A 27550-nucleotide genomic window follows, 5' to 3' on the forward strand; every position below is an offset into this window, starting at 1 on the left:
AGAGCCAGGCCACACACAGTAGGTCGGCAGGAGTGAAGGTGAGGGGTGGGCCCCAAGATGTGGGCAAAGTTCATGAGTCTTAGCTGAGAGGGAGAAAAGGCTAAGGGAGAGAAAGGGTTCCATGAGGCTTTCTGGATCAAAGAGACTTGACAGTGGAGGATGTCACAGAGGAAAAAAGAGCCAAGTGTGCAGAATAGGTATTTCACATGAGGGCCAAGTCACAGCTTGTCTTCTCCATAGGTTCCTGGCTTTCCTAAGCCATGCCTCCTGCTCTATCAGACTCCAATCGCAATGGTCCTTACTGTGCATCCCTGAGAAACAGCCATGTCTCTCAGGCTCCCCTCTACCAGGCTCATCTAGTCCGGGTTCCCAGGCATCTTGGCAGTTAATGGGAGACATCTTCCTGGCAGCAGCGTGTCTGACTGACTCTGGTCCTTACCCTCAACCAGGCCACTCTTCTCATAGGAAGGCTCAGGAAGGGACACAGTGCAGTGCATGTGAGATCTAGGGCTGATAGCTGGAGAATGCGGGAAGGAGAGGTTGGGGCTGTGAGCAGAGGAAGGAAGGCTGTGGAGAGGGCAGGCTCCTGGTGTTTGAGAGAGAGGGCAGTAAGGAAAACATGAACTCCCTAACTCAGGACTCATTGCTCCTTTTCTCCATTATTACGGAAGGTTCTAGAAAGATCATTTCCTGATGTCCAATAATTGCCTTCAAAGTCATATTTGAGTGTCATCAGACAGCTGTCTAATGTACCTAGGATGGCACCATGGGCAAAGGGATAGCTGATGGCCAATTGTTCGCAGCCAAGTGATTGAAGACAAAACGCTCATGGCTAGCTTCCCAGAACTGAGATGGCTCAATAGCCAGGCGAGTCCCTTGTTTACAGTGCACATCAAGTCACAATCTACCTAGTTGATCAGCTCTGCACTCACCTATGTCCCCATCTTCACCACCATCTTTTTCACGGGGAGGACACTTGACTGCACCAAAAAGGGCCTCATCAGTGACCTAGGACAAGTCAGTCACGAATAGAGAGGATTTAGCCAACACAAACTATTGTCAAGACTTTCAACATCTGCAGAAATGGCATAAAAATACAGAGGTTTAAAACACAGAGTGTAATGAGCCTTGGGAATGGGGACAAGGTCATCAGAGTTTGAGCACCAAGGGCTTTGTTATAGCGGGGTGTGTGTGGGGGGAATCTTTGATGGGCTTGGGCTTTAGGGTCAACATCTTAGCCAAGCATTAGTAGAAACTAAGAAATGGTTGGCGTTGAAATACAAGGGATGAGCCACCCGGAGCAGAGAAATAAAGGGACAGACCATTTCCCACGCAGTGTGAGCCTGTGTTTTTTCCCTCATAAGGAAACTACCTAGTAACTTTAGAACCATGGAAGTGAGGCCCGATTCTGTGTATTCTAGGAGAGGACTGAGCCCTTTGGAACTTACTATGGAAGCTTAGACAGTGAACACCCAAGGGCGGGGTGCTATGCTCTCGGCAGATGCACAAAGTGCAGGGAATACCTCCATACACCTGTAGTGTACCCACTTTAAAGGTTGTCAGATAACTGTGAAGGTGGTGCAGCCTGTATTACTGTGGAAATAGTTTCTCACAAGTTATGCTGATTCTGTCTCCCACAGTAGAAAGACCTGGATTTCTAAATGAAGGAAATGACCAGTGTATGATCACAGCTAAAAACCCTTTAGGAATTTGAGTGCGTGTGTCATCCGGAGAGACTTTACCATGAGGCTAGGGGAAGACCCTCCTAGCCTTTGCCGTTGTTTGGATGTTCCCTAAAAGCCCATGTAGTTTTTTCATCAAATATATCTATATCCCCTGCCCTCCTGCCCTGAGACAGGGTTTCTCTGTGTAGCCTTGGCTGTCCTGGAGCCACTTTGTAGACCAGGCTGGCCTTGAACTCACAGAGATCTACCTGCCTCTGCCTCCTGTAATGCCTCTGTAATTCCTGTATGCCCTGCTGGGATTACAGATGTGTGCCACTGCGCCTGGTTTTATTTATTTATTTATTTTATAATTATATTTATATTCCTTTTTTTAGTATCCTGTTTCCCCTCCCTCCTCCCTCCAGCTAGCCCCTCCCCCCACCTCCCCTCTGTCCCCTCCCCATCGACTCCCCCACTGTTTCTCTTCTACAGGTCTCCCATGGATATTAACCAAATGTGGCATAGCAAGTTACAGTAAGACTAGGCTCCTCCCCTCTCGTATTGAGGCTGGACCAAAGTGGTAGGAAAGGGTCCTTAAAGCTGGCAAAAGAGTCAAAGGCAACATGTGCTTCCACTGTTAGGAGTCCCACAAGAAGGCCAAGCTACACAGCTGTAATGTCTACGCAGACGGCCTAGGACAGGTCCCGTGCAGGTTTCCTGATTGTCAGTCTCTGTGAGCCCCTGTGAGCCCAGCTTGGTTGAGTCTGTGGGTTTTCTTGTGTCCTTGACCCCTCTAAAACTCACTTAAACTCATGGTCCTCAACCTGGCACGTCGTGAAACCTAACGAGGTGGGGCCATAAAGGTCACTAGGGAACTTGAAGGTGTTTGGGAGAGGTTATACTTTCCAGCCCTTCTGAGATAAACAGCCTTTCTCCACATGCTGCCTCGACAGGGGCTTAAAATCAGCAGACCTGATTGAGCACGGACTGAAGCCTAAGCTATGAAGCCAAAATGAGCCTTTCCACTTTAAAGATCAGTTGTCTCAAGGATTTTGTTATGGGAACAAAAGGCTGACCAAGTCACCACTCAACTTATCTCTCTCTCTGAAGTCATTACTAAGACTTTAGTTGTGAGTGAAAGGGGAGTTGGTGAAAATGTTCCAGGGGTCTGGAAAGGAAAGAGGATGACTTTTTTTTTTTTTTAAAGGACGACTTATTTATTATTTGTACAGTATTCTGCCCATATGTGTGCCTGCACTCCAGAAGAGCATCAGATCTCATTATAGATGACTGTGAGCCACCTTGTGGTTGCTGGGAATTGAACTCAGGACCTTTGGAAGAACAGACAGTGCTCTTAACCTCTGAGCCATCTTTCCAGCCCCAAGAGGATGGCTCTTAAGAGACTTGCAAAAGTGCACCCTCCCAAGGCCCTAGCTGAAGGAAAGGCCCAGTGTGGGGCATGGATGCTTCCACATGGGGAGGGGACTCCATGTGAGCACACTTGAGAGCCTGCCAGTTGGACACGTGACCTCACTTACCACATTCCTTTCTCTGCCTTCTGCCAGAACCTTCTTTTCGGCCTCCAGCTGGTGTAGGATGGTCTTCTGAAGCAGAGGGGCATTTGCCCCTTTCACCACAGCCACCAGTTCTCCTCCCTGCAATGTGTGACACACGGGGTGAAATCCTCTGCACAAGGGTCATCGCTCTCCAGAGACAAGAGTGTGTAAAGTGTGCCTAAGGTCAAGGTTCAACAACCCTTGGCCTATATCCTCCACCCTCAGCCCTGCTGCCGCTTCCGGGGGCCCATCCCATTGGAACGCCCTCATTTTGGTGCTTAGTTCTGAACTGATTTCTCTCCGATCTCCACCTTTTCCCTGACACCCCTTTTGTCAAAGCCTCCTTTAGGGACAACCATCAATCAGTTAAGGGAAGAATAGTACACAGAAAACTGTGTGGCTAAATGTGACTTATATGTGGCTTATTAGCAAACACTTATTGGGTACTTACTTTACCAAGCACTCAGGCTGAGGCAGAGAATATAAGCATTAACCTTATACAGGGAGTGGCCACTCCAAACACACCATAAGATAACTGCTTTAATAGGAAACTTAGTGCTTGAGGATGTCAGCGTGAAGCTGGGCGGCGGTGGCTCATGCCTTAAATCCCAGCACTCGGGAGGCAGAGGCAGGTGGATCCCTGTGAGTTCGAGGCCAGCCTGGTCTACAATGTGAGTCCAGGACAGCCAAGGCTACACAGAGAAACCCTGTCTCGAAAAACTAAAACAAAACAAAACAAAAACAAAAACAAAAACAAAGTGGAATGTGGAATGGAAGTGGAAGAATCAATTCCCAGTACTGGCTGCAGTCAGTCCTCAGGGAAAGGCGTCATAGTGGTCATGCTTAGTGGGACCTGAGCTTCCTGCTTTGTTTTTTCTAATGTGTATCACTGAGAAGTGGCTCTGAGGGGAAGTTCCTGTAGAGTGGCCCTGCTTCCGTTTCTCTGCATGCCTCTGTGACCCGCCATGGGTTGGAGATTGTGGCCTGAATCCCCAAGGGTGAGGGTGATTTTTGTTTTGGGCCTAAGCAATCAAATAGCTTTGGTAATGGCCGCACTCTGGGACAGCTCTGAAGGCCGGTGTGGCTGGGTGGGCATAGCTCTCTCCTTCCTACCGAACGTTCTTTCTCCTCCCTCCCCAACCACAGCCGTCCAGCCGTCACAGAAGCTGAGTCTCCCTCACAGAAGCTGAGTCTCCCCCGCCCCCAAAAGACAACGGTCAAGTGATATTTTAGCCCAAGTTTCTAGTGTGGAGCTGGCCAGATGGCTCAGCAGGTAAAGATGCCTCCCACCAAGGATGAAGATTGGGGTTCAATCCCCAGGACCCACTTGGTGGCAGGAGAGAGCCAACTGTCGATTGACCTCCATGTGAGTGCTATAGCATGCACACACAAAATAGAACTGTAATAAATAATTAAAACAAGTTTCTAATATGTTATGCTCATGGTGGTGAGGCCAAGAGCTGAACTAGGTAACCTGGGTCTGGCTGGGGCGAGGCGGGTGCTGGTACAGCAGAACCTGGTTTCCTTGACTACCGTGAAGGGGTAAGGCTGCATCAGGACCAGCATATCCACCACTTGCCTCCTGAGGCTGACAGACAGCCTCACCCTGGGAAGGCAGGAGTGCAACAGCAGGCTAGGCAGTAGGTGCTAAGGAGCAGGAGCCGGGCACAGATGGCACACCCAAAGACATCCAAGTCACTTGTCAGCACAGAACCTTTTGGTTCCCAGGAGTCCCCTGTCGCTTTTCCTTTCATTTCACACTGTGGTTATCAGGGCAACTCACAGCTTCCCTATCTACAATGTATTCATTTCCGCTAAAAGTTCTCCTTGGCAGAGAAGGGGAAGCTGGAAACTCTGCTCTGAGGATAAAGCTGCAATTTAGAAGGTCCATCAGCCAGGTCAGATCATGTACATTCTAAGACACGCACCCTTTGCCATGCACAGTCACCTAGGAAGGCTGTCCAGCAGCCCTCAGTGGCCACCATGGAGCTGGGGTCTCTCATCTCCTGTGGAACAGGGCCCACAGGCAGGAATGAGCACACCTGTGCACGCTCATCCATGTCTTAGGGAAGGGCTTCGTGAACTTAGTGACTCGGTCTTGAGGGTGTGTCAGGGACCCTTGGCATGGCTGAGGCCTCGTGGTGGCTCCGAGAACCGATGCGTCTATCTGAACAGCAGTGATGTGCAGTCAACAAACAGCTTTGCTTCTGCAACGATACTTACTGCATAAAATAGAAAGGTTGGCTCGCACTTCCCTCGGTATTTTTCCAGAACATCAAGAGAATCTGCCTCTGCCTGGAGAAAGCAAGCTGTCAGAGGGTACCCTAGGGGTGGCTAGTGCAGGGTCATAGCAGCACCAGACCCTCCCTCATAATGAACGGACCTCCAAAAGGAGCCCAGTTCACTGGCTTGCCAACACATTGGTGACAGCTGTGCCAGTGGCAGTGCCTTGAAGAGTCGGGTAAGAAGGAACTGAGCTGTCCTGGTTCCCCGGCCAGCTACTGCATTGGTCCAGGGAACCCCATCATCTGACATCCTTCTGTGGTCCTGACTGCCAGTGACAGGCCTGAGGGTCCTCACACATCCCATTCACTGTCTATTGTTGGGGGTTGATCTGGTGATAATGTATTCTGACGCTAATTAGTGGCTCCCAAGGTCTAGTTGCTGCCCTGACACATTCTCGAAGTCTCACCTACACCTGTCCTTGGTGTGTAAACCTTGCTTTAAGTTGATCAAAGTTGATTGATTAATAAAAAAAAAAAAAAAGGCCTACACCTGGGCAGGGCAGAAACGAGGTAGGTGTGGCAAAGGTTCTCGGGCTTTAGGGGAGGAGAGAGGTGTCGGGAAAGAGGAAGGAAGCAGAGCTGCCTCAGTGGGTTAGCGTGGGGAGATGCACGTGGCCGGATGGGCGTGGATGGAGGAAAGCAGCCCAGATGGAGAACATTAACAAGTATTTTGGGATTACAGATGGGAAATAGCCCAGATAAAAATGATTAGAGCAGATGGCATGGGGTTGGGGGCTGGAAAGTTATAAGGTTAGTTTAGAGGGTTAACATCTGCCCAGCCCCAGGTAAAATGAGGCTAATTCTAAATACAACAGGTGTCTGTGTCTCTTATTGATTGATAGAGGGTTAGCTAATACCTCCATAATAATTACAGGCTAATTTGATAATTAACCTTGTTATATAGTCTATAATTTACTACAACAGTCTATGGCTCTTGGCGTCTGCCCTCCTGAGAGATTAGTGTAAGTGAGCCCTGTAGGCTCCTGTTGTCTTTAGTGTCTGTGAACCTCACAACACATCACTGTGCGGTGTGTCAGCGGGGTTTCTTTCACACCTCCATGGAATTCCCATTTCTGCACGGTCAGCAAACAATTGCTAGAAGATCCCCTTTATGACACTGAGGACAGAAGTCTTGACACACTGGGCCCAGAAAATGACATGTTGGCCAACAATGCTCACTAGCCATGCTGGATACACAGATGCATCTGAGTGGCATGCCTTCCTTGCCTGCATACAGCTTGGTGGTGAGGCTGGTACCTTCATTTCTAGAGAAACTATGAGACACGGGACAACTGGCGCCTTTTGATCTGAAAATGGCAGCTTGTACTTCCTGTCCCCTGCTTCTTCCGTTTTCATTTGTTTACACTGCAGTGAGACTTTTTGCCTAGAAGGAATCTTACCAGAGCAAAGTGGAGAAGCTCCAAGCCAAGCTCGATCCTCAGCTTCTGGAAGAGGCTCACCACAGGTTTGCAGGGGCCACACCATCCCTGGTAGACATCTACAACTGCAGGAGCCAGGAGTGACAATGTTCAGTAGACAGCCACAGTTGCCGACAGTCTATCCTCACACCCTACCCCTGCGATGGATGTGCTAGCAGGGTAGGTGTCAGCCTAGCAGATTAGGACTGAGCATAAAACATAACCATCTCCCACTCCAGCATGGAATTCTGCATCTGAAATATGTCTGAAAGATCAGATGTTCAAGGCCATCCTCGATCCTGCCTGCCAGGGGACACAGCCAACGGAGCATAACTGTCATCTGAGAGGCTTCGTCCAGCAGATAAAGGAAACGGATGCAGAGACCCACAGCCAAACATTAGGTGAATCTCAGGGAGTCTTGGGGAAGAGTTTGGGGAAGAATTGAGGAAGCTGGGGGGGCCAAGGACACCACAAGAAGACAAAGCCAAGTAACCTGGGCCCATGGGGGTTCGCAGAGACTGAACCACCAACCAAAGAGCGTGCATGGACTGGTCCTAGGCCCCCTACACATATGAAGCCGATGGGTTGTTTGGTTCTCAAGTGAGTCCCCTAACAATTGAAACTGGGCATGGGACTGTTTCTGACTTGGACTCTGTTGCCTCTCTCTGGATCCCATTTCCTTAGCAACGCTGCCTTGTCTTGCCTCAGTGACAGAGGAGGCACTTAGTCCCAATGTGACTTGGTGTGCCAGGGTGAGTTGGTACCCAGGGGGATGGGATTTAGGGGGAAGGGAGTATGGGAGAAGAAGGTAGGAGGGTAGGACTGCAAGGAGAAGAAGTATAGATGGAAGAAGAAACATGTTTTTTTTAAAGATTTATTTATTTATCATATATACACAGTGTTTTGCCTGCATGTACACCCGAAGAGGGCACCAGATCTTGCAGATGGTTATGAGCCACCATGTGGTTGCTGGGAATTGAACTCAGGGCCTTTGGAAGAGCAGCCAGTGCTCTTAACCTCTGAACCATCTCTCCAGCCCCCAAGAAACATGTTTTTAAGGTGGTCCCTTTACCTTGTGGGGATCAAGCCTGGTGCAGTATTACTCAGTGACTATCTAAAGGTGACTACTCCAAAAGTAGGTCACTATAGGTGACCAGGAAGCATCCAGGTGACACTTAGACACTGATAGCCAGCTTGCCTTTCCCCCAATGAATTCAAAACCACTCAGATGGCACAGTGGCCAAGAGCACTTGCTGCTCTTACTGAGACCCAGGTTCAGATCCCAGAACGTACACGGCAGCTCATAAATGCCTGTAACTCCAGTCGCAGAAGATCTGACACCTTCTTCTAGTCGCTGGGCATACTGAACATGCACAGTGCACTTACATGCAGTCAAAACACTCATACGCTTGCTTTGGGCAAAACAGTATCTCATTTAACTTTGTGAAATCAACTTTCTCTGACAAAGCGGACTCAAGAGACTGTTAGAGGAAAGCTTGCATCCCTTTTGTGGCCCCATTCTAGTCTGGGTTTGATGGGTCTCTCTCTCTCTCTTCCCTCATCTGATTGGAGCAAACCATGAGGCCTAGAAGGAAGCTAGGCGGAGTCAACTCAAGCACCAGATCCTGCACGGACCAGAGGGAGGCAGCAAGTGGCAACCTGTGGAGGCCCTCTACATTATAGAGGAGGGATAATAACCAGAAGACCCCAACACTCAGGAGTATGTGCCTAAACCGCACCAGCGAGCAACCCTTTTCCGTGCGTAGGTAGGGTGGCACTGCCTCGGGGAGACTGCAAAGGCCTCTGAGATTAACCTCTTAATCCCATGAAGTTTCCACACCTAGCTTTTGGAGGAGACATACTGAAAACATTACTTGGCAGAATCAGATCTGTCTGACATCATCATCTGTGTTCTTTCAGCTGCTCCTGAAACTGGGCAGGATACACCACTTTGGGAGTGCCGGTGGGTCTGGCTGATTAAATAAACGTGCAGAAAATGAGACTCGTGCTAGGTCCAGGAGGGATGAAGGAGGCCACACACAGGAGGGGCAGCAGAGGTCGAAGGAAAGAAGGAGAGGCGGCCTCTCAATCCCGAGAACAACTGAGTGTGAGAGGGACGTTCCTTTCGAGACAAATGGAAAAAGAAGAAGAAGAAGAAGAAGAAGAAGAAGAAGAAGAAGAAGAAGAAGAAGAAGAAGTGGGTGGAGCCGGGGAGAAACAGCTGGAGAGACAGAGGAAAGCTAACTTGATTCTAGACAGACTATGCTTCCCATACCAATTAGAAAATGTAGGACAAGAGCTCTCAAAGGCACTTGAGACACTGGAGGGAAAGGGCCTTGAGCCCCCTCACTGTCTATTCTGAGAGCGAGGCTCAGGGCGTCTTTGAGAACAAATCCTTCACCACTGACAGATGTTTGTGTTCCAACACACCACAGGCAGAAAGTCAACTAAGGAAAATGTCTCTGAAGACAGAGGATGCCGTAAACAGCTCTACAGAGGAAGGCAGCTTCTATCGGATTCTCATCCTCTTTCCTCCTTGGCTCTGGAAAGAGTGGTCAGGACAAAGGTCAACTAAGTGGCCACAGAAGGTGTAGGGAGCAGGACGTAGGAATACCAGAGAGAAAGAGCAGGAAGTTTTCACTCTGACAGACAGGATGCAAATCAGAGGACGATTGGAAGGCACATAACTGTGCATAAGTCCAAAAGCAGGTGAGGAAGGGCAGCAGCAGATGGGACTTTCAGTGTGGATGAGTGTGTGTGTGTGTGTGTGTGTGTGTGTGTGTGTGTGTGTGTGTGTGTGTGTGTCCATTCCTCTAACCTGCCCAGTGTTAGGTCTTAGAGGAGCCTCCCACTCTCGAACTACTCAGATTAGACCTAGCCCAGTCAGGAAGCATTAGCCACGGTCACGTTAAGTGCTTATCTGGGTAGCTGGCACACAGCAGAGTCTCCATAAGATTATGTGATAATGGTTTGTTCACTGTTGGTAAAAATGCAATGGTTTGTTTCATCCTGGAGCTGCATTCAGCTGCCCAGACCAGACACGAGGGTACAACAGTTAAGCCTTGGCACTGTCAGAAAGCTTCATAATCCTTCCAACTGGAGAGTGTGCCAACACTCACACCCCCACACACTGGATCAGTGGGACTAGTGTTATTTAGTGTCCATTTGGCCCCAGGCTTGGGTGAGTCTGCTTCAGAGGCCAGATGAAAAAGTTAATACTGTTGTATTAGAGTCTGGGGTGACAGACAGGGTATGCCAAACTGGAAATATGGGGACAGGTGGGGGGGGGGGAGAGCTTGACAGAGCCCTAGGGGGGCCTCCCATGAGGAGGAAAGTGGAGATCAGGAAAGACCTCACATAGACAAGCTGCTTTGGAGGTGGGCCTTGGAATGAGAGCTGCGATTGTCAGTAGAGTAGAACAGCAAGGAGACAACGAAAAAGTGGGAAAGCCCGTGGCATGCTTGGGAAAGACATCTTAGCTCCGGACACATCTCAGGAAACAGTAAAGGATGCGGCTGGAAAGGCACGTGGAGAGTTCTTGAATACTGAGGAGTCACGGAGATAAGCAGAAAGAGGAGAACAGAGCAGAGAATGATGGGATGCCAAGTGACCTAGGGGAGAGGAAGGAATAATGGGTCGGTGACAGTGGCCACTTCTAAGACTCCAGCCTCCTGCCATGCTCCCAGCGCCAGCCCTTGAGAGGGGCCCAGCTCTCACGTGGCTTTCTAAGAAGCTCAATAAAGTATGGATGCTTCTGGGTTAACTCACTCATTATGATCATTTCTAGCTCAATCCATTTATCCACAAATTTCGGGAAGTCCTTGTTTTTAATAGCTGAATAGTATTCCATAGTGTATATGTACCACAGTTTCTTTATCCATTCTTCTATTGAGGGACATTTCGGCTGTTTCCATGTTCTGGCTATTATGAATAAGGCTGCTATGAACATGGTTGAGCAAATTTTCTTGTTGTGTGCTGGAGCATCTTCTGGATATATTCCAAGGAGTGGAATAGCTGGGTCTTGAGGAAGCCCTATTCCCATTTTTAAATGGTATATACTCACTTATATCTGCATATTAGCCCAAGGGGCATGTCCCACGAAAGCCTTCACTTACCAGGAAACTGAGACAGAGGAGAGGACATTCTAGTGGGATTCTAGATGAGAGAATCTTGGGGGAAAGGCAAAGTAGAAGGACCCAGAGGGTCCTAGAAGCCTACAAGTAGAACATTATGATAGGCAGATTTGGGCATAGGGGTCCCGCTCAAACTAAGGCACCAGCCAAGGACAATACAGGCGGTAAACCTTAAACCCCTACCCAGATCTAGCCAATGGACGGAACACTCTCCACAGTAGAGTGGAGAGTGGGATATTACTTTCTCACATACTCTGGTGCCTCACCTTTGACCATGTCCCCTGGAGGGGGAGACCTGATGGCACTCAGAGGAAGGACAGCAGGTTACCAAGAAGAGACTTGATACCCTATGAACATATAGAGGGGGAGGTAATCCCCCTCAGGAACAGTCATAGGGGTGGGGAGTAAGGGGAAAATGGGAGGAAGGGAAGAACGGGAGGATACAAGGGAAGGGATAACCATTGAGATGTAACAAGAATAAATTAATAAAAAAAAAAATAAATAAAGTATGGATGGGACTTTTTAAGTTACCAAGAGGCTGATCTGCAGCTGTCTCCTCACAGTGCCCCGCTCTGGGGGAACTGAGTTGCTGTGGTGTGGGTAACCCTCAGGCAGAAACCCACAGCAAGAAATTACGTAACTGGCCAAAACCAGTGAGGCTGTGAGCCCTGCTGACAACCACTCAGTGAGCTTGCTCCACCAACAGCTGCATAAACGAGCTTGGAAGCAAGTCTGCCCCAAAGTGAAAATCCATCCAGGATCCATACACTGGGCCATAGTTAAGCCTGGGGTGGGGTGGGGGGTTGGGGGAGGGGCAGAGGCAACCAGCTGGACTGTCGCTCTCCATCCTGAACAGCAGCTACTGGAAGGCAGTAAGTGCCTAAGCCACTATGGTGTGGGACACTGTTGCCCCAGCAGGGGATGACTGATACAAAGGAGACAGGTGTGGACAAAGGTTGTGCAGTCCCCGGTTGGTTCCAGTCCTCTTTCTCCATCCTGGAGGGTTCCAGGAAACGCCACCATTATCCTTCCAAAACAGTCTCCTTTAGTGCCTCAGGTCATCAAATTTTTCTCTGCCTGGTCATCAAACTGAGTACAACAATCTGCTCTAAACTAAGAGATCCCTGTTACCTGGCTGAACTGACTTGTTCACAGAGCGGAGTTTACTGATGTCCAATGAAATTAACTACAGTGGTACCCTGTATCCTCAGGGGATGTGCTCCAAGACACAGTGGATAACGAGCGAGATGGGACTGAAGCCGACACAAGCACTTTAGGACCGAGACAGTCAGTTTGATAACTGTTTTCTAAGAGACTAATGAGCAGGTGATAATATATACAATGTGGACACTCCGACAAGAGAACGGTTGGTGTCCTGGGGTGGGAAGGCAAGAAATTCCAGCATGTCTCACAATGGTGCATAGTTTTTAAATTATGAACTTATTATTTCTGGAATTTTCTGTGGGACTATGGTTGAATGCAGGTTACTGAACCCGAGGAGAGCAAAATCATAGCTAAGGCAGGGCTGCCGTGCAGGCAGGCACAAAGAAACCACCTGGTTCTTTTTTTCTGTTTGCTTGTGCATTTTGAAACAGAGTCATGGGTAGCCCCAGCTAGCCTCAGACTTGCCGCGAGCCTTCAGCTCCCAAAGTCTGGGGTTACAGATGTTCGCCGCCATACCTAGCCTATGCAGCACTAGGGATTGAGACCCAGTCTTAAATGAAAAAAGCATTCAGTATAGCCCCCTCTTTATACGCGCATCATTGAATGACTTTGAAAAGACTGGACCAGGGGGATTGTTTCATCACCAGTCAGTCCTCTGGAGCCGAGCATCTCCTCCCAAAGCTCCTGGGTGCTGATGTTGACCTGCAGCCAGAGAGGATCAAAAGCAGTGTCAGCACTGGCAGAGATGGGAGCCCCTTTCTCCCCCGCCCCCCCCCCACGCCCTGTTTCTCTCTCTCCAATATTCCCAAATGCACGTCTGTGTTCTCTATAGTCTTTCTTTCTTTTTCTTTCTTTCTTTCTCGCCTTCCCCCATACACCAGGAAAAAAATTAACCTAAAAACAGTGTGTATCATTCTTAGCCACTAAAAAAAGGTTGCATGTTATTTGTCCAGGAATCATAGAGAACGTTGCTCTGTGTTGCTAACCCACACACAAGCAGTACCACACTTCAGTTTCCCTTTGTAGCTCATGTCAGTCCACTGGAGAGATGGTTCATTGATTAAGACAGGTGGGTCTCTTTGAGTTCGAGTCCAGTCTGGTCTACAGGGTAAGTTTCAGGACAGCCTGGGCTACAAAAAGAAACCCTGTCTTGAAAGAAAGACAGACAGACAGACAGAAAGAAAGAAAGAACCCAGCTGATTAGCAATCCCATACAATCTTACAAAAGCAGCATGACAGAAAACTTTGAGCATGATTCTCGTGTGTGTGTGTGTGTGTGTGTGTGTGTGTGTGTGTGTGTGTGTGTTGGGATGAATGGCGTGTGCCGCCATTGCCCGGCACTCATCAGCTATTTTATTTCCATTGCTTGACTTTTTGGAGACTGCTTGCCAGTTACTCTGTGGACTGACCTCAGTCTGGCGTGCCTGCTTTCTGCTGACTTGGCTCTTGTGGTGTATCACTGGGCTGGCTTGGAACGTTAGAGGAGCTGCAGAGATTTGCCCTCATTACAGCCAATCAGGTGAGCCATAGTTTCCACCTGCCCATTAGAGACCACACTCACTTGGCTGCTCAAGGAAGTCAGCCAGGCTCCTCCACTAGACAAGGCTTTTGTTTTGTTTTGTTTTTTGAGACAAGGTCTCTCTGTGTAGCTTTGGCTGTCCTGGACTCACTTTGTAGACCAGGCTGGCCTTGAACTCACAGAGATCCACCTGCCCCTGCCTCCTGAGTGCTGGGATTTAAGACGTGTGCCACCACCCTCAGCGACAAGGATTCTCTTGTTCCTGCTAATTAACATGTTTCCATCCAGAGTGTTACAGTGCCAGTGAGATGTTCCATAGGCTCCCACATTTGGACACTTGGTCCCAAGCCAGTGGTAGCATTTCAGTAGCTTCTGGAGCCTTTACAACACAGGGCAAAGTTGACCTGTCAGGATAGTCCCGGAGGGCTATATAGCTCAGCACCCACTTCAGTTTCCTGCCCAGACGTTACATCTAGTCTTCCCAGATGTAACAAGCCACACAGCAAGCTCTCATTGCCGAATACAGAGCCACAGCTGCCGTCCCTCTGTGCCAGGGTGGACTCTATCCCCTGAACAACGGGCACAAATAAACTTGCTCTTGAGTTGCTCCTGCCTGGTATTACGTCACAGCAAAGAGAAATAAAATGACTATATGGTGTTACTTTGACACTGTACAAATGAGAGGATAATGAAAACTACAACCTGTTTTCTTTAAAGTTTTTTTTTTTTAGGATTTATTTATTTTTATTTTATGTGTATGGGTGTTTTGCTTGCATGTATGTCTGTGTGCCACTTGCATGCCTGGTGCCTGAGGAGGCTGGAAGAGGGTGGTGGGTCCCCTGAAAGTGGAGTTACAGAAGGCTGTGGGCTACTATTTGAGTGCTGATAATTGAACCCAAAATCCCTAGAAGAGCAACCAGTGCTCTTAACCACCGAGCCATCTCTCCAGCCCCCTACAATTTGTTCTTGATACAAATATGTAAAGGTCTGTGTTAGGATGTATTATCCATAAATTACAACAGGAAACTATAATTTTACAGATTCCGTGTGTGTGTGTGTGTGTGTGTGTGTGTGTGTGTGTGTGTGTGTGTGTGTAGACACAAAAGAGAAGAGCTCTTTTGAATCCTTAAGTAAGAAAGTTAGACTGATATCATCCTGACCCCCATAGCTACTGCCCTGAAGCAAGTGACAGGAAGGATCAGAAGAGCCCTGCCACCACCCAGAGGCTTAACTGATGTCACTGGCACCTCTCTTCCTTCTGGTCCCCTTCCTGGAGCAAGCCACACCTGTCCTGGGGCCAGATGAACTGTCTTACTCCTGGTAGTAGGATGTATCAGCTTGGAAGACTCTTGAACTTCCTCAAGGCCTACCTCTAGAGAGAAGAAAGACTGCCTGGCACCTTTGATCAGATTATTTTTTGATGTCATGTGACTTCTGTATCAGTTATGGAAAGAATCCGGAAGACAGAGAGAAGACAGGGTTTCTGGATTGGAGCTCTTGGGCCAATACATTCAAAGAATGACCTCATTGTGGGTCGGGAAAGATCACACACACACACACACACACACACACACACACACACACACACACACACACTTTCTCAGCAGATGGGAGCACTTGCTTTGAGTACTGTGTCACGCTCAGAGCTTGGAGGAATAATACAAAACATGACTAACAAGTATTATTGTCTCCCAAAAGGGTATAGGGCATTAAAAGATGACGTTAAGAAGCACAGGGGCCATTGTGGGACACATCAGAGCATGCACGCAGGTGGTTTGGAACTGTCTGGAGTCTCATCACATAACTGTTTATGCACAGGGATCAGGGAGGTTGAAGAAATGGTCTGCACAGCAATAATGGGGGAAACCAGATGCTCCGAATCTACCACAGAAGATCCCCAGCTCTGGAGTCCTAGTATGTCAAAGCTGCATGACCCTTTGGGATAGCCACACATCCTTACTTCACAGGTGAGCTACACAGAGGGACTCTGTCTCAAAAACAATGAGGTGCGGGGAGGGAAAGGAGGAAGAAGAGGAGGAGGGGGGAGGGAGAGGAGGAAAGGGAGGAAGGAGAGAGCTGGCTTGTCCTAACGTGTAAATGAAGTAACGAGTTGTACATAGCAAATGCTCATCACACAATGCGTCTCAAGCCATGTTTTTTTCTTAACGGAACAGGACAGGGGAACTGGTCACTACAGAGTACACAGATGCATGCCCAAACCCAAAGAATCTGTATATATCCTGTGCAGTTTCTGCAATTATTATTCAACAGAAAACAAGTTTGCTTCACCTTCTCTCCGATTTGTGGTTTTATATTAATGCCCGTTCGAGTCTTAGCGTTTCAAAGCCCTGTTAAGAGCTTCTGTTTTGGTCAGGTATATTTATATAAAATGTAAATTATCTGGAGCACCATTACTAGGTGATCCAGATAATTTATTTCCACTTCCACTTTAACACGGAAGGGTAGGGCACTTGGGCTCCACGACACTGTCGCATACTGCTAGCAAGTAGAAAGTCATCTTTATATATTGCACCCACTCCCACACCGCGCTCTCCAATCAAGTGCCAGGAGCTAGCGGCCCTCGAGGCTTACCTGCAGAGCAACTTCTTTCTTCTTGCTGCCCATGACTCTGCAAAGAAACCAAACTCTTGTTACCTGGGGCTGTCAGAGCGGTAGCTGCCCACAATCTCTGTGCAAACCAGCAAGCCTAGAGCCTTTTAAAGAGAAGGCCAGCCGGCAGTGGTGGCGCATGCCTTTAAACCCAGCACTTGGGAGCTAGAGGCTGCTGGATCTCTGTGAGTTTGAGGCCAGCCTGGTCTACAAAGCGAGTCTAGGCCAGCCAAGGCTACACAGAGAAACCCTGTGTCGAAAAAACAAAAACAAACCAAGAGGGGGAGGAGGAGGGAGCCAATCAATGTACTGATGCAAAGAGAACAGAGACATAGACTTCCGGCTCTTCCCTCCCTCCTTCCTTGCGCTCTTCCCTCCCTCCTTCCTTCCTCCCAGGGAGCCAGGGGCTGCCAGGATGTTTTGTTTTGTTTTGTTTTGTTTTGTTTTGTTTTGTTTTGTTTTGCCCGCAGGAAGCATCACCATCTAGTCACATTAGAGTGCCCACTGAAGAATTCAAGCAAATAAAAGGTATCCCGTAGTCCCTACAAGTCCCCACAAACTACTGGAAAACAACAGCCTTTGCGAAGGATATCTCCTAATAGATACCAGATACCTGGGCTTGGACGAGGCCAAGGAGTCTCCAATCTAACGCGGCAGCGTCTTTGCAACGGTTGTCCTGGCAACCCAGCACCCAGCTCACCGCCGCTAGGGGGCAGCTCTTATTGGTTGGACGGAATGTCAGGGTTGGGATGGGCTAAGGTAAAGATCCCACCCTTCCGTGCTTGGTGCCTCCTTCCTACTTGACTGCCAGAGTAGGTGTGCAGCTTTCCATTCATCCTTGGCATTCTTGAAGGAGTGCCACGCGGAGATGGCTTTTCAGGAATATGAGAGCTGTCTTTAAGTCTTCAAATATCTGTGAATTCAGAGTTAACTATGAAAGTCAAGTCCACGTGTTCCCAACAGGTACACATAGTGAGCATTATTCCAAGTGTATCAAAAGTCTAATTTGATTAAAAGATCATTAAAAAACAGAGATATGTGTGTGTGCCTGAACAGGTGACTCAGAAGTTAAAAGCATGTATTATTCTCCGAGAAAACACGGGTTCAATTGCAGCACCCACAAGGTGGCCTACAAAGGTCCATCCGTAACTCTAATTATAGGGGATCCTAAGCCTCTTATGACTTCCTTATGCTCCTGGCACCACACGTGGTGGATATACATACATCCAGAGAAAACACACACATAAAATAAAATAAATCTAAAAATAAGAACTTTAGTGTACTGTTTAAACCATCAGGTCTTGTCCCCCCCCCCCCACCCCAAATGCATCACCTTGGGCTACCGTGCTTTTTATGTCATTATTTAATGGATTTCCTGGGGGGGGGTATTTATTTTTAAATGTATAAGTGTTTTGACTGCAAATATGTCTGTGTCTGGTGCCCAGGGCAGTCAGACCAACAGATCCTCTTGAACTGGAGCTACAGATATTTGTGAACCATCATGTCGGTGCTGAAATTGTCCCCGGATCCTCTGGAAGAGCAGCCAGAGCTTTTAACCACAAAACTATCTCTCCAGCCCCTGAGACTGTGTGTGTGTGTGTGTGTGTGTGTGTGTGTGTGTGTGTGTGTGTGTGTTTAAATATTTGATAAAATTAGTCAGTGAGATTGTTTTGAACAAAAACAAATCTCTGGAAAACATACTTCTTGATTAGACTCACGCTAAAGAATGCATTTATTATTTTGCTTTGCTTTAATGCAAAAATGTCTAATCTTGTGGCTAATGAAATGCTTTGGTCTGAAAGAATCACTTTCTCCTGTAAGACATGCTCTTTGCCACAAGGTGGTGGTTTGCTCAAAGGAACCTCTTCTGGGGCCCAAATTAAGCAAGTGCATCTTCATCAAGCCGCCCAGAGCTGGTTAAACTGTGTAGAACAAGAATGAAGAACAAACCGGGCGGGCAGTGGTGGCTTTTACATCTCTAATGCCAGCATAGGAGAGGCAGAGACTGGCCGACTTCTGTGAGTTCAAGGACAACCTAGCCTACGGAGAGAGAATTCCAGGACATTTTGAGTTACATAGAGAAACCCCATCTCAGGGAGAGAAAAAAAGAAAAGAAAAGAAAATCTGGCCATGTGTCATCCTCCGGTTTTTAATCTTAAATGGTAAGGAAATAGAAACTCAGAAGCAGGACTGAAAACTTCTCAGTCAGGCCAGTACGGCTGGATCCCACATCTTGCTATCTTCCTCCCCGCCCCCAAGCCTGGAAAAGGGGCATCCTCCTTCAGCCTCAGTTTCTCATTTGTAATGAGGAATATGATTGATGCCATCCGGAAATGTAGAAAAGATGCTGTCTTTTGGCGTCACTGAACACTAACCCCAGCATTGTTGTTGTGTGGGGTCGTTCCCCCTTCACAGTGTGGAATGGTGCTGGGCAGCAACTCCGGGCAAGGACCACAGTGGCGACCCCCACCTACACTGCAGCCTGATGGAGCTATTTGATTAGTTTTCCTCCATCAGATTGGAAGAGGCAGGAGCCTGTCATTTCTTTCATTATGTAGCCCAGGCTGGCCGTAACATGTGATTCTCCATGATAGTGGGATTACAGGTATGGACTGCCATAGCTTGAGGAACTACAATTTACCAAAATTGCTATATTCACTGCATTTTTTGTCTTAATAAATCTTTGCCTAAAGTTAATTGTTACAGTTAATAATTAACTGTTACAGTTAATTGTATCCACACAGTTAATTCCTCCACACCTACTGTTATTATTGTTTTCTACAAGTTATAAAAAGCTCCAATTCTTGAAATTTTAAGAAAAAAATATAATGAAAAAAAAACAGTACAATGTTACCTTTTGGTCTCCAGGGGCTGGAGGGATGACTCAGTAGTTTAGAGCACTTGCTGCTCTTGCAGAGGCCCCAAGTTCGGCTCTGGGCACCCATAGCACGGCTCCCAACTGCCTGAATCTCTACTTTCAGGGCATCCCATAGCCTCTTCTGATGACAGCTCCTGCACACATGTGGGGCATATCCATACACTCAGGCAGGCACACACACACACACACACACACACACACAAAGAAAAAGTGGGGAGAAGGAAGGAGGGAGGAAGGAAGGGAGGGAAGAAAGAAAAGGAAGGAAGGAAGAAAGAAAGAAAGAAAGAAAGAAAGAAAGAAAAGAAAGAAAGTTACTTCTACCTTTAGGCTTACAGCTCCCTATCCCTTCAAATCTTCCGCTATTGCTCAGGGTGGTTGAGTTCAAATAACCCTTTAGCTTAGCAAGCAGCTGTCATTCTAACTCCACAGGGCTCTGCCCAACTTAATTTCAGGTTTTGGCTGAAAGTTTTACTGTGATCCTTGTTTCTTACTACGGTTGTAGCCAATAGCACAGAGAAAGCCCTTGTGTGCTCTGCTGGGTTTCACTCAATGGTAACATTTGTAAAACTTGTAGTACAGTATCACAAAGAGATTAGTGATGGTGGCACAATTCATTCATCTCAGATGGCCCCAGTACTGGTTGCTGTGTGTGTTTGTGTGTGTGTGTGTGTGTTCTATAAACATTTTCTCACTTGCACAAGTTAATGTATCCACTGCCATTCAGTATTCTGAACACAAAGAGCACTGCTACTCCCTCTAGCCACGCCCACCTTCCTCCGGAGAATCTCCCTAGCCCCTTCCCACCTCTCCTCTGTGTCCCTTCCCAACTCTACCCATATCTTGTATGTAAACTTTTGTTGTTAGAAAAATATATATACAATTATATAAATTATATCAGACAATATGTAATCTTTTGGGGACCAGCTTATTCATCTGGTTTAGTTCCTTTGGAATTTGAAATTCCCCTGGCCGTCATCCCAGCTGTTGTGTGTACTCATAATTTAATTCTTCTACATGGCTGTGCCTTCCACAGTCTTGATGCACCACACTTTGTTTCAAACTTGGTTTTGTGGGGGATGTGAGGGAGGGGTCAGGGCTCATCCTCCCACATATATTTCTGGCTGGGTGAGCAGACATTGAGAAGGGTAACTTTTATTTCATTGAATCCCTCTCTCTTTTGTAAAAAAAAAAAAAAAAAAAAAAAAAATCAACTGGTTAGGCAAGGTATGGTGGCGTACACTTTTAAACCCTAGCACTGAGGAGGCAGAAGTACATGGCTCTTTATCAGATCCAGGTCAGCCTGGTGACATAGCAAATTCAGGCCAGTCAGGGTTATAGAATGAGACTTTTGTCTTTGCCTTAAAAAAAAAAAATTCACTGATTATACTAGCATGTGATTTATTTTTAGGACTTTTGTTGTTGCTGTTGCTACTATTAGTTGTTAGATAACAATCACGATTATCTTAAAATCACATAATCAAAGTTATTCAATTTATCTTTTAACTAAATATACAAAGCAGTGGGTTTAATTATAGCATTTTCGTACATGTTGTTTTCCTTTTCAACATTCCTTTGCTTGCTTTTAATTACTTAGATTTTCATACAAATTTCAGGATCCGATTTTTATTTTTGGAAAACTCTCTTAAATTTGAGTAGGATTGTTTTGACTCTGAAGATTAGCTTGGGGAGAAACAGCATTTTATTGCTATTGAGTCACCTGATATTCAAACAATTGCCAACTCAAACAGGGTGATCTTTTTATTTCTTCTTCTCAGTGCTGGGGATAGAACCCAGGGTCTTAGGCATCAGACTTTTGTTTTTCTTTTATTTCAACAATATTTTCCAGTTGTTGAAAAACCAAAAGTCATTTGCATTTCATGTTCCTCCATATTGTTACTGAAATATTTTATTTCTTTTAAAAAAGATTTATTTTTAATTATGCATATGGGGGGAGTGCCTGTGAAGGCTAGAGGAATCAGATTACCCCTGAAGCCAGAGCTGGAGCTGGGAACTGAAATCAGGTCCTTTGGAGAAGCATCCAGCACTCTCGACCAGTGAGCCATCTCTTCAGCCCTGAAAGATTTTATTTTTAAACTTCACTTTCAGCTCCATGCTGCCAGAACACGGCGACACACCAACTTGTTTTGCATGCTGACTACTATTCTGAGATCTTGCTAAACTCGCTATTGATTGCCAATAATTTTAAGTAATGCTTTTATTTATTCTTTGACAATCTTACACATTTATGTATACAATGTTCTGCTTGCATGTATACCTGCACATCAGAAGAGGCCACCAGATTTCACTATAGATGGTTGTGTGTCACCATGTGGTTGCTGGGAATTGAACTCAGGACCTCTGGAGGAGCAGTCAGTGCCCTTAACCTCTGAGCCATCCTTCCAGCTAATCTTACACATTTACACAATCAATTTTCTTTTATCATGCTCATCTACCGTTATCTCCCTCCAGCTCTCCACAGTGGCCCCACCCTGTCTTCCTCCTATTTCATGTGTTATTGTTATTAATAAACTCCTTAGTCTAGTTAATGCTGTCCTAGTGCAGTATTCAGTTGTTGGTTGCTGGAGGGTGGCTCTTGTTGCTTTTGGAGAGAGAGTTTCACTACGTAGACCAGGTTGACCTTAAACTTATAGAGATCTGCCCGCCTCTGCTTCCCTAGTGCTGAGATTAAAACCATGTGCTATCTGGGCTGGGACGATAATTGCCAACAAGATGGTGAGCATAAAATCTCTCTGAGCCTGGCAACCTGTATTCATCCTAATGTATTTTCTTCAAGCTGCAGAAGTTAAGTTACCAGGGGCTGGAGAGGTGGCTCAGTGGTTAAGAGCACTTGCTGTTCTTCCAGAGGTCCTGAGTTCAATTCCCAACAACCACATGGTGGCCCACGACTATCTGTAACACGATCTGGTGGCCTCTTCTGGTATGCATGAAGACAGGGTACTTATATACATTACATGAACAAATCTTTAAAGATTAATTAATTAATTAAAAAGAAGTTAGGTTAGCATCACATCAAAGTGCTGAGTCCTGGCGGGACTGCCTAGCACATTTGTTATCCGACCCTCCGGTTACCGTTGAGACAAGAGCAAACGAGCCCTGCGCTGCCCACTGTCCTGGCTTCTCGAGACATGAGAGCAGTGAAGAAGAGCTGTTCTGTGAACTGAACACCTTCTAACCCACTGGCAGATGATTTCCTAACAGCCTCTCATGCTCGACATGCTGTGCGAACAGTAGTGCTGGACACCTTGGTTTCTGACTATCTTTTCAGGAACGTTTTACAGCCTTGAAAGATAGAGCATTCTTTTAGAGCAAAGCAAAGGTTTGTCTTGCAAGGGAGAGGTATGCTGTCCTTGGCAGACACATTTACTCTCCTCGTAGGAGCATTGGTTTATCGGAGCTAGAATTCCTATCCTGTGACGCAGCCAGACCCTTTATCATGGTCCTATGCAGAACGAAGGTAGGGCAACCTTGGTACTGTTCTTGTTTTGACTAATACATTCTCCTTAGTCTCTGACTTAGAAGCTTCACGTCTTCTCCCAGCACCTACGAGACTATGGAAGGCTAGTTGTTGGCTGGCCAATAGGGCCAAAATCACAGACCACACTGTTTTGTTTGGGTTGAGATCAAACTACCCAGGCTGACCTCAGAGTCATGGCTCAAGTGCGCACGCTGTCTTATCTCCCAAATATCTGGGTGCTACAGGCGTGATCCACCGTGGTGGCGCCCACTTCATATTTCTTGGTGACCGCAGAGAGGCAATGGACTTTGTCTGTAGACGGGGCAGGGAGAGCATGCCCTTCTAAACTCTGCTCTCAACTTCTTTCGCAACTAGGTGGCCTGGCGGGCCTCGGAAGCAGGGCCACTGGGCAGGCCTCATTGTAAGGACTTCCTCCCCGAGAACCCCGAAGGCTTCCTCAAGTTGTACCCTCTCCCCTCCATGAGCTGAGTGCATTATGCTAAACGGCCCTCCGGGAACTCCAAACTTCATTAATATTTATCTCAAAGATTTGTGTGCATTTTAAAAAATATTACATGCCGTATTTAGAATATCATTTATACTGACCCGTGTCCAGAGGCCCGGACCCTGCTCACATGACAAGCAATAGCCCTCACTCTAGCTCAGCCTCTCATCAGCTACCAGGAAACGCTCATCAGGATTTTAGCTTTCAATGAAGAAAGGCATCAGAAGCTTTTAAAAGTGTGGCTTAATCTCCATGCTATCATTTTTTAAAGATTTATTTATTTATTATTATGCATACAGAGCTCTGCCTGCATGTACACCTGCAGGCCAGCGGAGGGCACCAGAGCACATTATAGGTGGTTGTGAGCCACCATGTGGTTGCTGGGAATTGAACTCATGACCTCCGGAAGAACAGTCAGTGCTCTTAACCACTGAGCCATCGCTCCAGCCCCTCCATGCTATCATTTTTATTAAATGCAAATGACTGAAAACGTCAGGTTCTGAGTAAATGCCTGCTTCTCAAACGATTCGTTCTCTTTACCAACACCAAAGGTTTGGGAGCTGATGAACAGTTAATGTCGAAAAATGCCAAATTTACCATCCTGAAAAGTAGCTGTTCCTCTCCAGCCGCCAAGGCACGGCACTGGGGTGTACAAGGATGCCAGCAGGAACAGGGCACAGCGGTAACCCATCCTCCTGGAGCGCCTCCTCTGGAACCATGGCCATTCTCCTGATAGGGGTCCACAGACTCGACCCCAGCAAAATCCCAGGGAACCAAAACTCCAGGCTTTCACTGGATTGGCTGTACCCTACCTTCTGAGGAGTTTCTGAGAAATGCGAGTCACAGGAAGGAGGCAAGGCACTCGGGCTGCTGTTTGCATCTGCCCGCAACACAGCCATTGACAAGAAAGGCATGAAAAGCAGCACCCCAATCCTGTCATTCAGGAGGTAGAGACAGGAGGACCAAAAGTTCATGGTGGTCCTTGGTGACATAGCAAGTTCAGGACCAGCCTGGGATACATAAGATGCATCATAGATAGATAGATAGATAGATAGATAGATAGATAGATAGATAGATAATAGAAGATGATAATCGATAGATAAAGGGTTGGAGGGATGGCTCAGTGGTTAAAACAACTTGTTGCTTTTGAAGAGGACTGAGTTTAATGCCCAGCACCCACATGGTGGCTCATAGCCATTTGTAACCCCACTTCCAGATGGAGTTCCATTCTCTGAGAGCATGAGGCACTCACATGCTATACATACGTGTGCATACATGCACAGAGGCAAACACTCATATACATAAAATAAAAATGAATCAAATCCTTTTTTTAAAAAAGTCAAACAAACCAAAAAAGAATGGAATTGCAAAACTTTGTTCTTCCAACTCATATAGTGAAACTAACATTGTGGGAAAGCAAGCCTGCTTCCAGCCTATGACTAAGACTCAAAGGCTAGCACATGCCTCTTACTGGCATGGGGAGGCCCATGTCAACCCTGGTCTGGAGGTCAGAGGCTGTTTACTCTGCCACTGTCCTGTCCTCTGCTTCAACTCAGTTTGCTAAAGCGGGAACGTGGGAAGGCCAATCTATTAACACTCCAATCACGGTGGCCATATTTAAAGTATAAGTCCATCTTAGTGGCTGGGCCTGGGTCTTGCTCCTGTTTGAGTTGTAGTTCCCAGAAAGAAGGGGGAAAGTATGCAATCCCAGAGGAGGCCTGTTCCCAAGAAAAGACGAGGGAGAGGACCTGAGCCTCAGTGAGGACAGCATCTGAGCGAGGATGTGAAAGGCATAGGTCTCCGGCTCACATGCAGGCTAAGGCTGTAGCTTCAGGGAAATTGACAGACAAGCTTGCAAGTCTGCCCTGAGCACTTGGTGATCTCGGGTAGAACGTTATATAGGAAATTTGTGCAAAGGCATTTATTGGGCCCGAGGTCCAATTAGGTATTATCTGCTTACCTAATCAACTGCTCAGCTGCCACTACGCCATCTCGTCTCCAGCTGGAAGAGAATCAAGTCCCAGCAGGGCCTCCATTGCTGTAGAAGGAGCTGTAGCTCTGGTAAGCGGGCTCGGCTCCCAGCTCGTATGCTGGTCTCTTTCACCACCTCAGAAGGCAGGTGAAGCCCCATTGCACGGAGCAGTCGCCTGGAGAAGATAAATGATCAAAACTACAATTGTGGTTGAGTCCATCCTGAGGATAATTTTGACCCTGAGAGACATGAGCAGGCCTCTTCTGCCCTTCCTCTAACGCAGTGGTTCTCAGTCCTTCTAATGCTGCAGTCCTTTCATATGGTTCCTGTTGTTACAGTGAATCCCAGCCATAAAATGATTTCATTGCAGGCTGGGGAGATGGCTCAGAGGTTAGGAGCCTCTGACTGCTCGCTCTTCCAGAGGTCCTGAGTTCAATTCCCAGCAACCACATGGTGGCTCATGACCATCTATAATGAGATCTGGTGCCCTCTTCTGGCATGCAGGTGTACATGCAGGCAGAGCACTGTATACATAATAATAAATCAATAAATCTTAACAAAGAAAAAAGGTATGCACCACTAAGCCAGGGCTTGCGTGAAGTTTTTAAAGGTATAGTTATAAAAAAAAAAACCAAAAACCAAAAAACAATAGTTCGGGATGGAGAGATGGCTCAGAGGTTAAGAGCACCATCTGTTCTTCCAGAGGTCCTGGGATCAATTCCCAGCAACCACATGGTGTGTCACGACCATCTATAATAAGATCTAGTGCCTCCTTATGGTGGGCAGATGCACATGCAGGCAGACTACTGTGTAAATAATAAATAAATTTTAAAAGATATTTCATTGCAATTGCATAACTGTAATTTTCCTGCTATTACAAATACCTGTGTCTTCCGATGGTCTTAGGCAAAGGGCCATTTGACCCTGTGGGTGGTGAGTCACGGGTTGAGAACTTCTGCCCTAATGACATTCTCCAAGGCTCAGTGGCTCCAGTTGTACAGTACAGACCAAAAGCAGGCATTTTCTTATGAACCTGTGGGTTTGAGAACACTGTCAGAAATATAGACCCATTTGTGTTTTTCCAAATGTCATAATGGATTGAGTAACAGTAAATTCACTAGCTACTGTTAATGTAAGTTTCCTCTGAGACTGAAGCATTCTATCCTGCAGGAAGTTCATGAAACCGTTAAGTAAACAACTCAAAAGAGCTTCAGGAAATCCCTGAAACTGGCCAGGTTCACTAGGGCCCTCCCTGCCAGGGCAAGCAGTAAAATCTGAGAGTTCCTCTCAGACAAGAAAAAGCTGAGCTTCAAAGAAGATACGGAGAGCAGACCAGCTGCCCGGAAGAGGTTTAGACCAACTGATGCACCGGGAAAGGACTCTCTAACCTGTTGAGCTGCCTGCAGGCTGTGCAGTGCACTTGAGGTTCCCAGCCTTGCTGAGCTGTCCCTGGAGCTGGCGTGGATCCTGGTGGTGCATGATCTTGAAGTAATTTCTGCTCCTGTAAGTAACCCCTCACCATATTCCCGTGAGTAACCCTGGTAAAACTCATGGGTTCACCAAGTTGGATTTTGGTGGGATCCATACTTTGGTCTGCCTGGGTCCCCTATCTGGGTGAGTAAACATGGGCATTTCATCTCTCCAGGGAAAGTTTTGTCACACTAGGGCTAAATTTAGTTTTGTTAACTGCAGTTTATCAGGTAATTCTAGATTTTCCTTGATAACATGGTTGTTGGCAATCATGGGTTCTTATTTTTACTTTAAACTTTACGTGCATGAATGTTTCTCCCACATGTGTGTCTGTGCACCATGTGCATACCTGGTGCCCAAAGTAGTCAGAAGAATTAGGGTTGCAGACAGTTTTGAGCTACCATGTGTGGCTGCTGGGAATCGAACCCAGGTCCTCTGGAGGAGCAGCCAATGCTCTTAACCACAGAGCATCTCTAGCTCCTTGTGGATTCTTTTATTCCAATCTTAATTGTTAATATTAACTCTTGGACCACACATTGCCCTTCACACAAAGCGCGCGCGCGCGCGCGCGCGCGCGCGCGCACACACACACACACACACACACACACACACACACACAATTACAAACATGTTTTTGTTGTGTGAGGATAAACTTCATTCTATATCAAGCTTATGTGTTCATTTCATATTTGTTCCTAACTTTCTTCAGTTATGCTTTTAAGATCTATACACGCTGGTGTGCGATCACCCCTTCCAGAAGCTTCCGGCCCTCCACGGCAAGCATTCCATTTCTTCCTTTCCCCCTCTGCAGTAATAAGCACCAAAACTCCCCCAACCGCCTCATAACCAACAGTGCTCCGCAGCTGATTTTTATTTGAGACGTTCGTTCCATCTGGTGTCA

At 47.0% G+C, this 27550-nt stretch overlaps 2 protein-coding genes across 2 annotated transcripts in view; one reads left to right on the forward strand and one right to left on the reverse strand.

The window, feature by feature from the left end:
* NME9 (NME/NM23 family member 9) overlaps positions 1-27550 on the reverse strand; it is a 36898-nt gene that overhangs the window by 9104 nt on the left and 244 nt on the right. The window contains exons 2-11 of the mRNA XM_084752237.1: positions 26064-26212; positions 25168-25354; positions 19204-19361; positions 16963-17262; positions 16332-16368; positions 12865-12922; positions 6906-7009; positions 5444-5515; positions 3203-3319; positions 933-1008 (exon numbers count right to left, since the gene is read on the reverse strand). Of these exons, the coding sequence (XP_084608363.1) occupies positions 933-1008; positions 3203-3319; positions 5444-5515; positions 6906-7009; positions 12865-12922; positions 16332-16364 (460 nt within the window). The 5' untranslated portion in view covers positions 16365-16368; positions 16963-17262; positions 19204-19361; positions 25168-25354; positions 26064-26212. The remainder of the gene's footprint in view (positions 1-932; positions 1009-3202; positions 3320-5443; positions 5516-6905; positions 7010-12864; positions 12923-16331; positions 16369-16962; positions 17263-19203; positions 19362-25167; positions 25355-26063; positions 26213-27550) is intronic.
* The window catches only part of MRAS (muscle RAS oncogene homolog), a 64793-nt gene continuing 63750 nt past the window's right edge, over positions 26508-27550 (forward strand). Inside the window, exon 1 of the mRNA XM_084752240.1 lies at positions 26508-26682. The gene's annotated coding sequence lies outside the window, so the exon portion shown is untranslated. The remainder of the gene's footprint in view (positions 26683-27550) is intronic.

The sequence above is a fragment of the Acomys minous genome, assembly GCF_964271855.1.
Source record: "Acomys minous genome assembly, chromosome: 13".
Lineage (NCBI taxonomy): Eukaryota > Metazoa > Chordata > Mammalia > Rodentia > Muridae > Acomys > Acomys minous.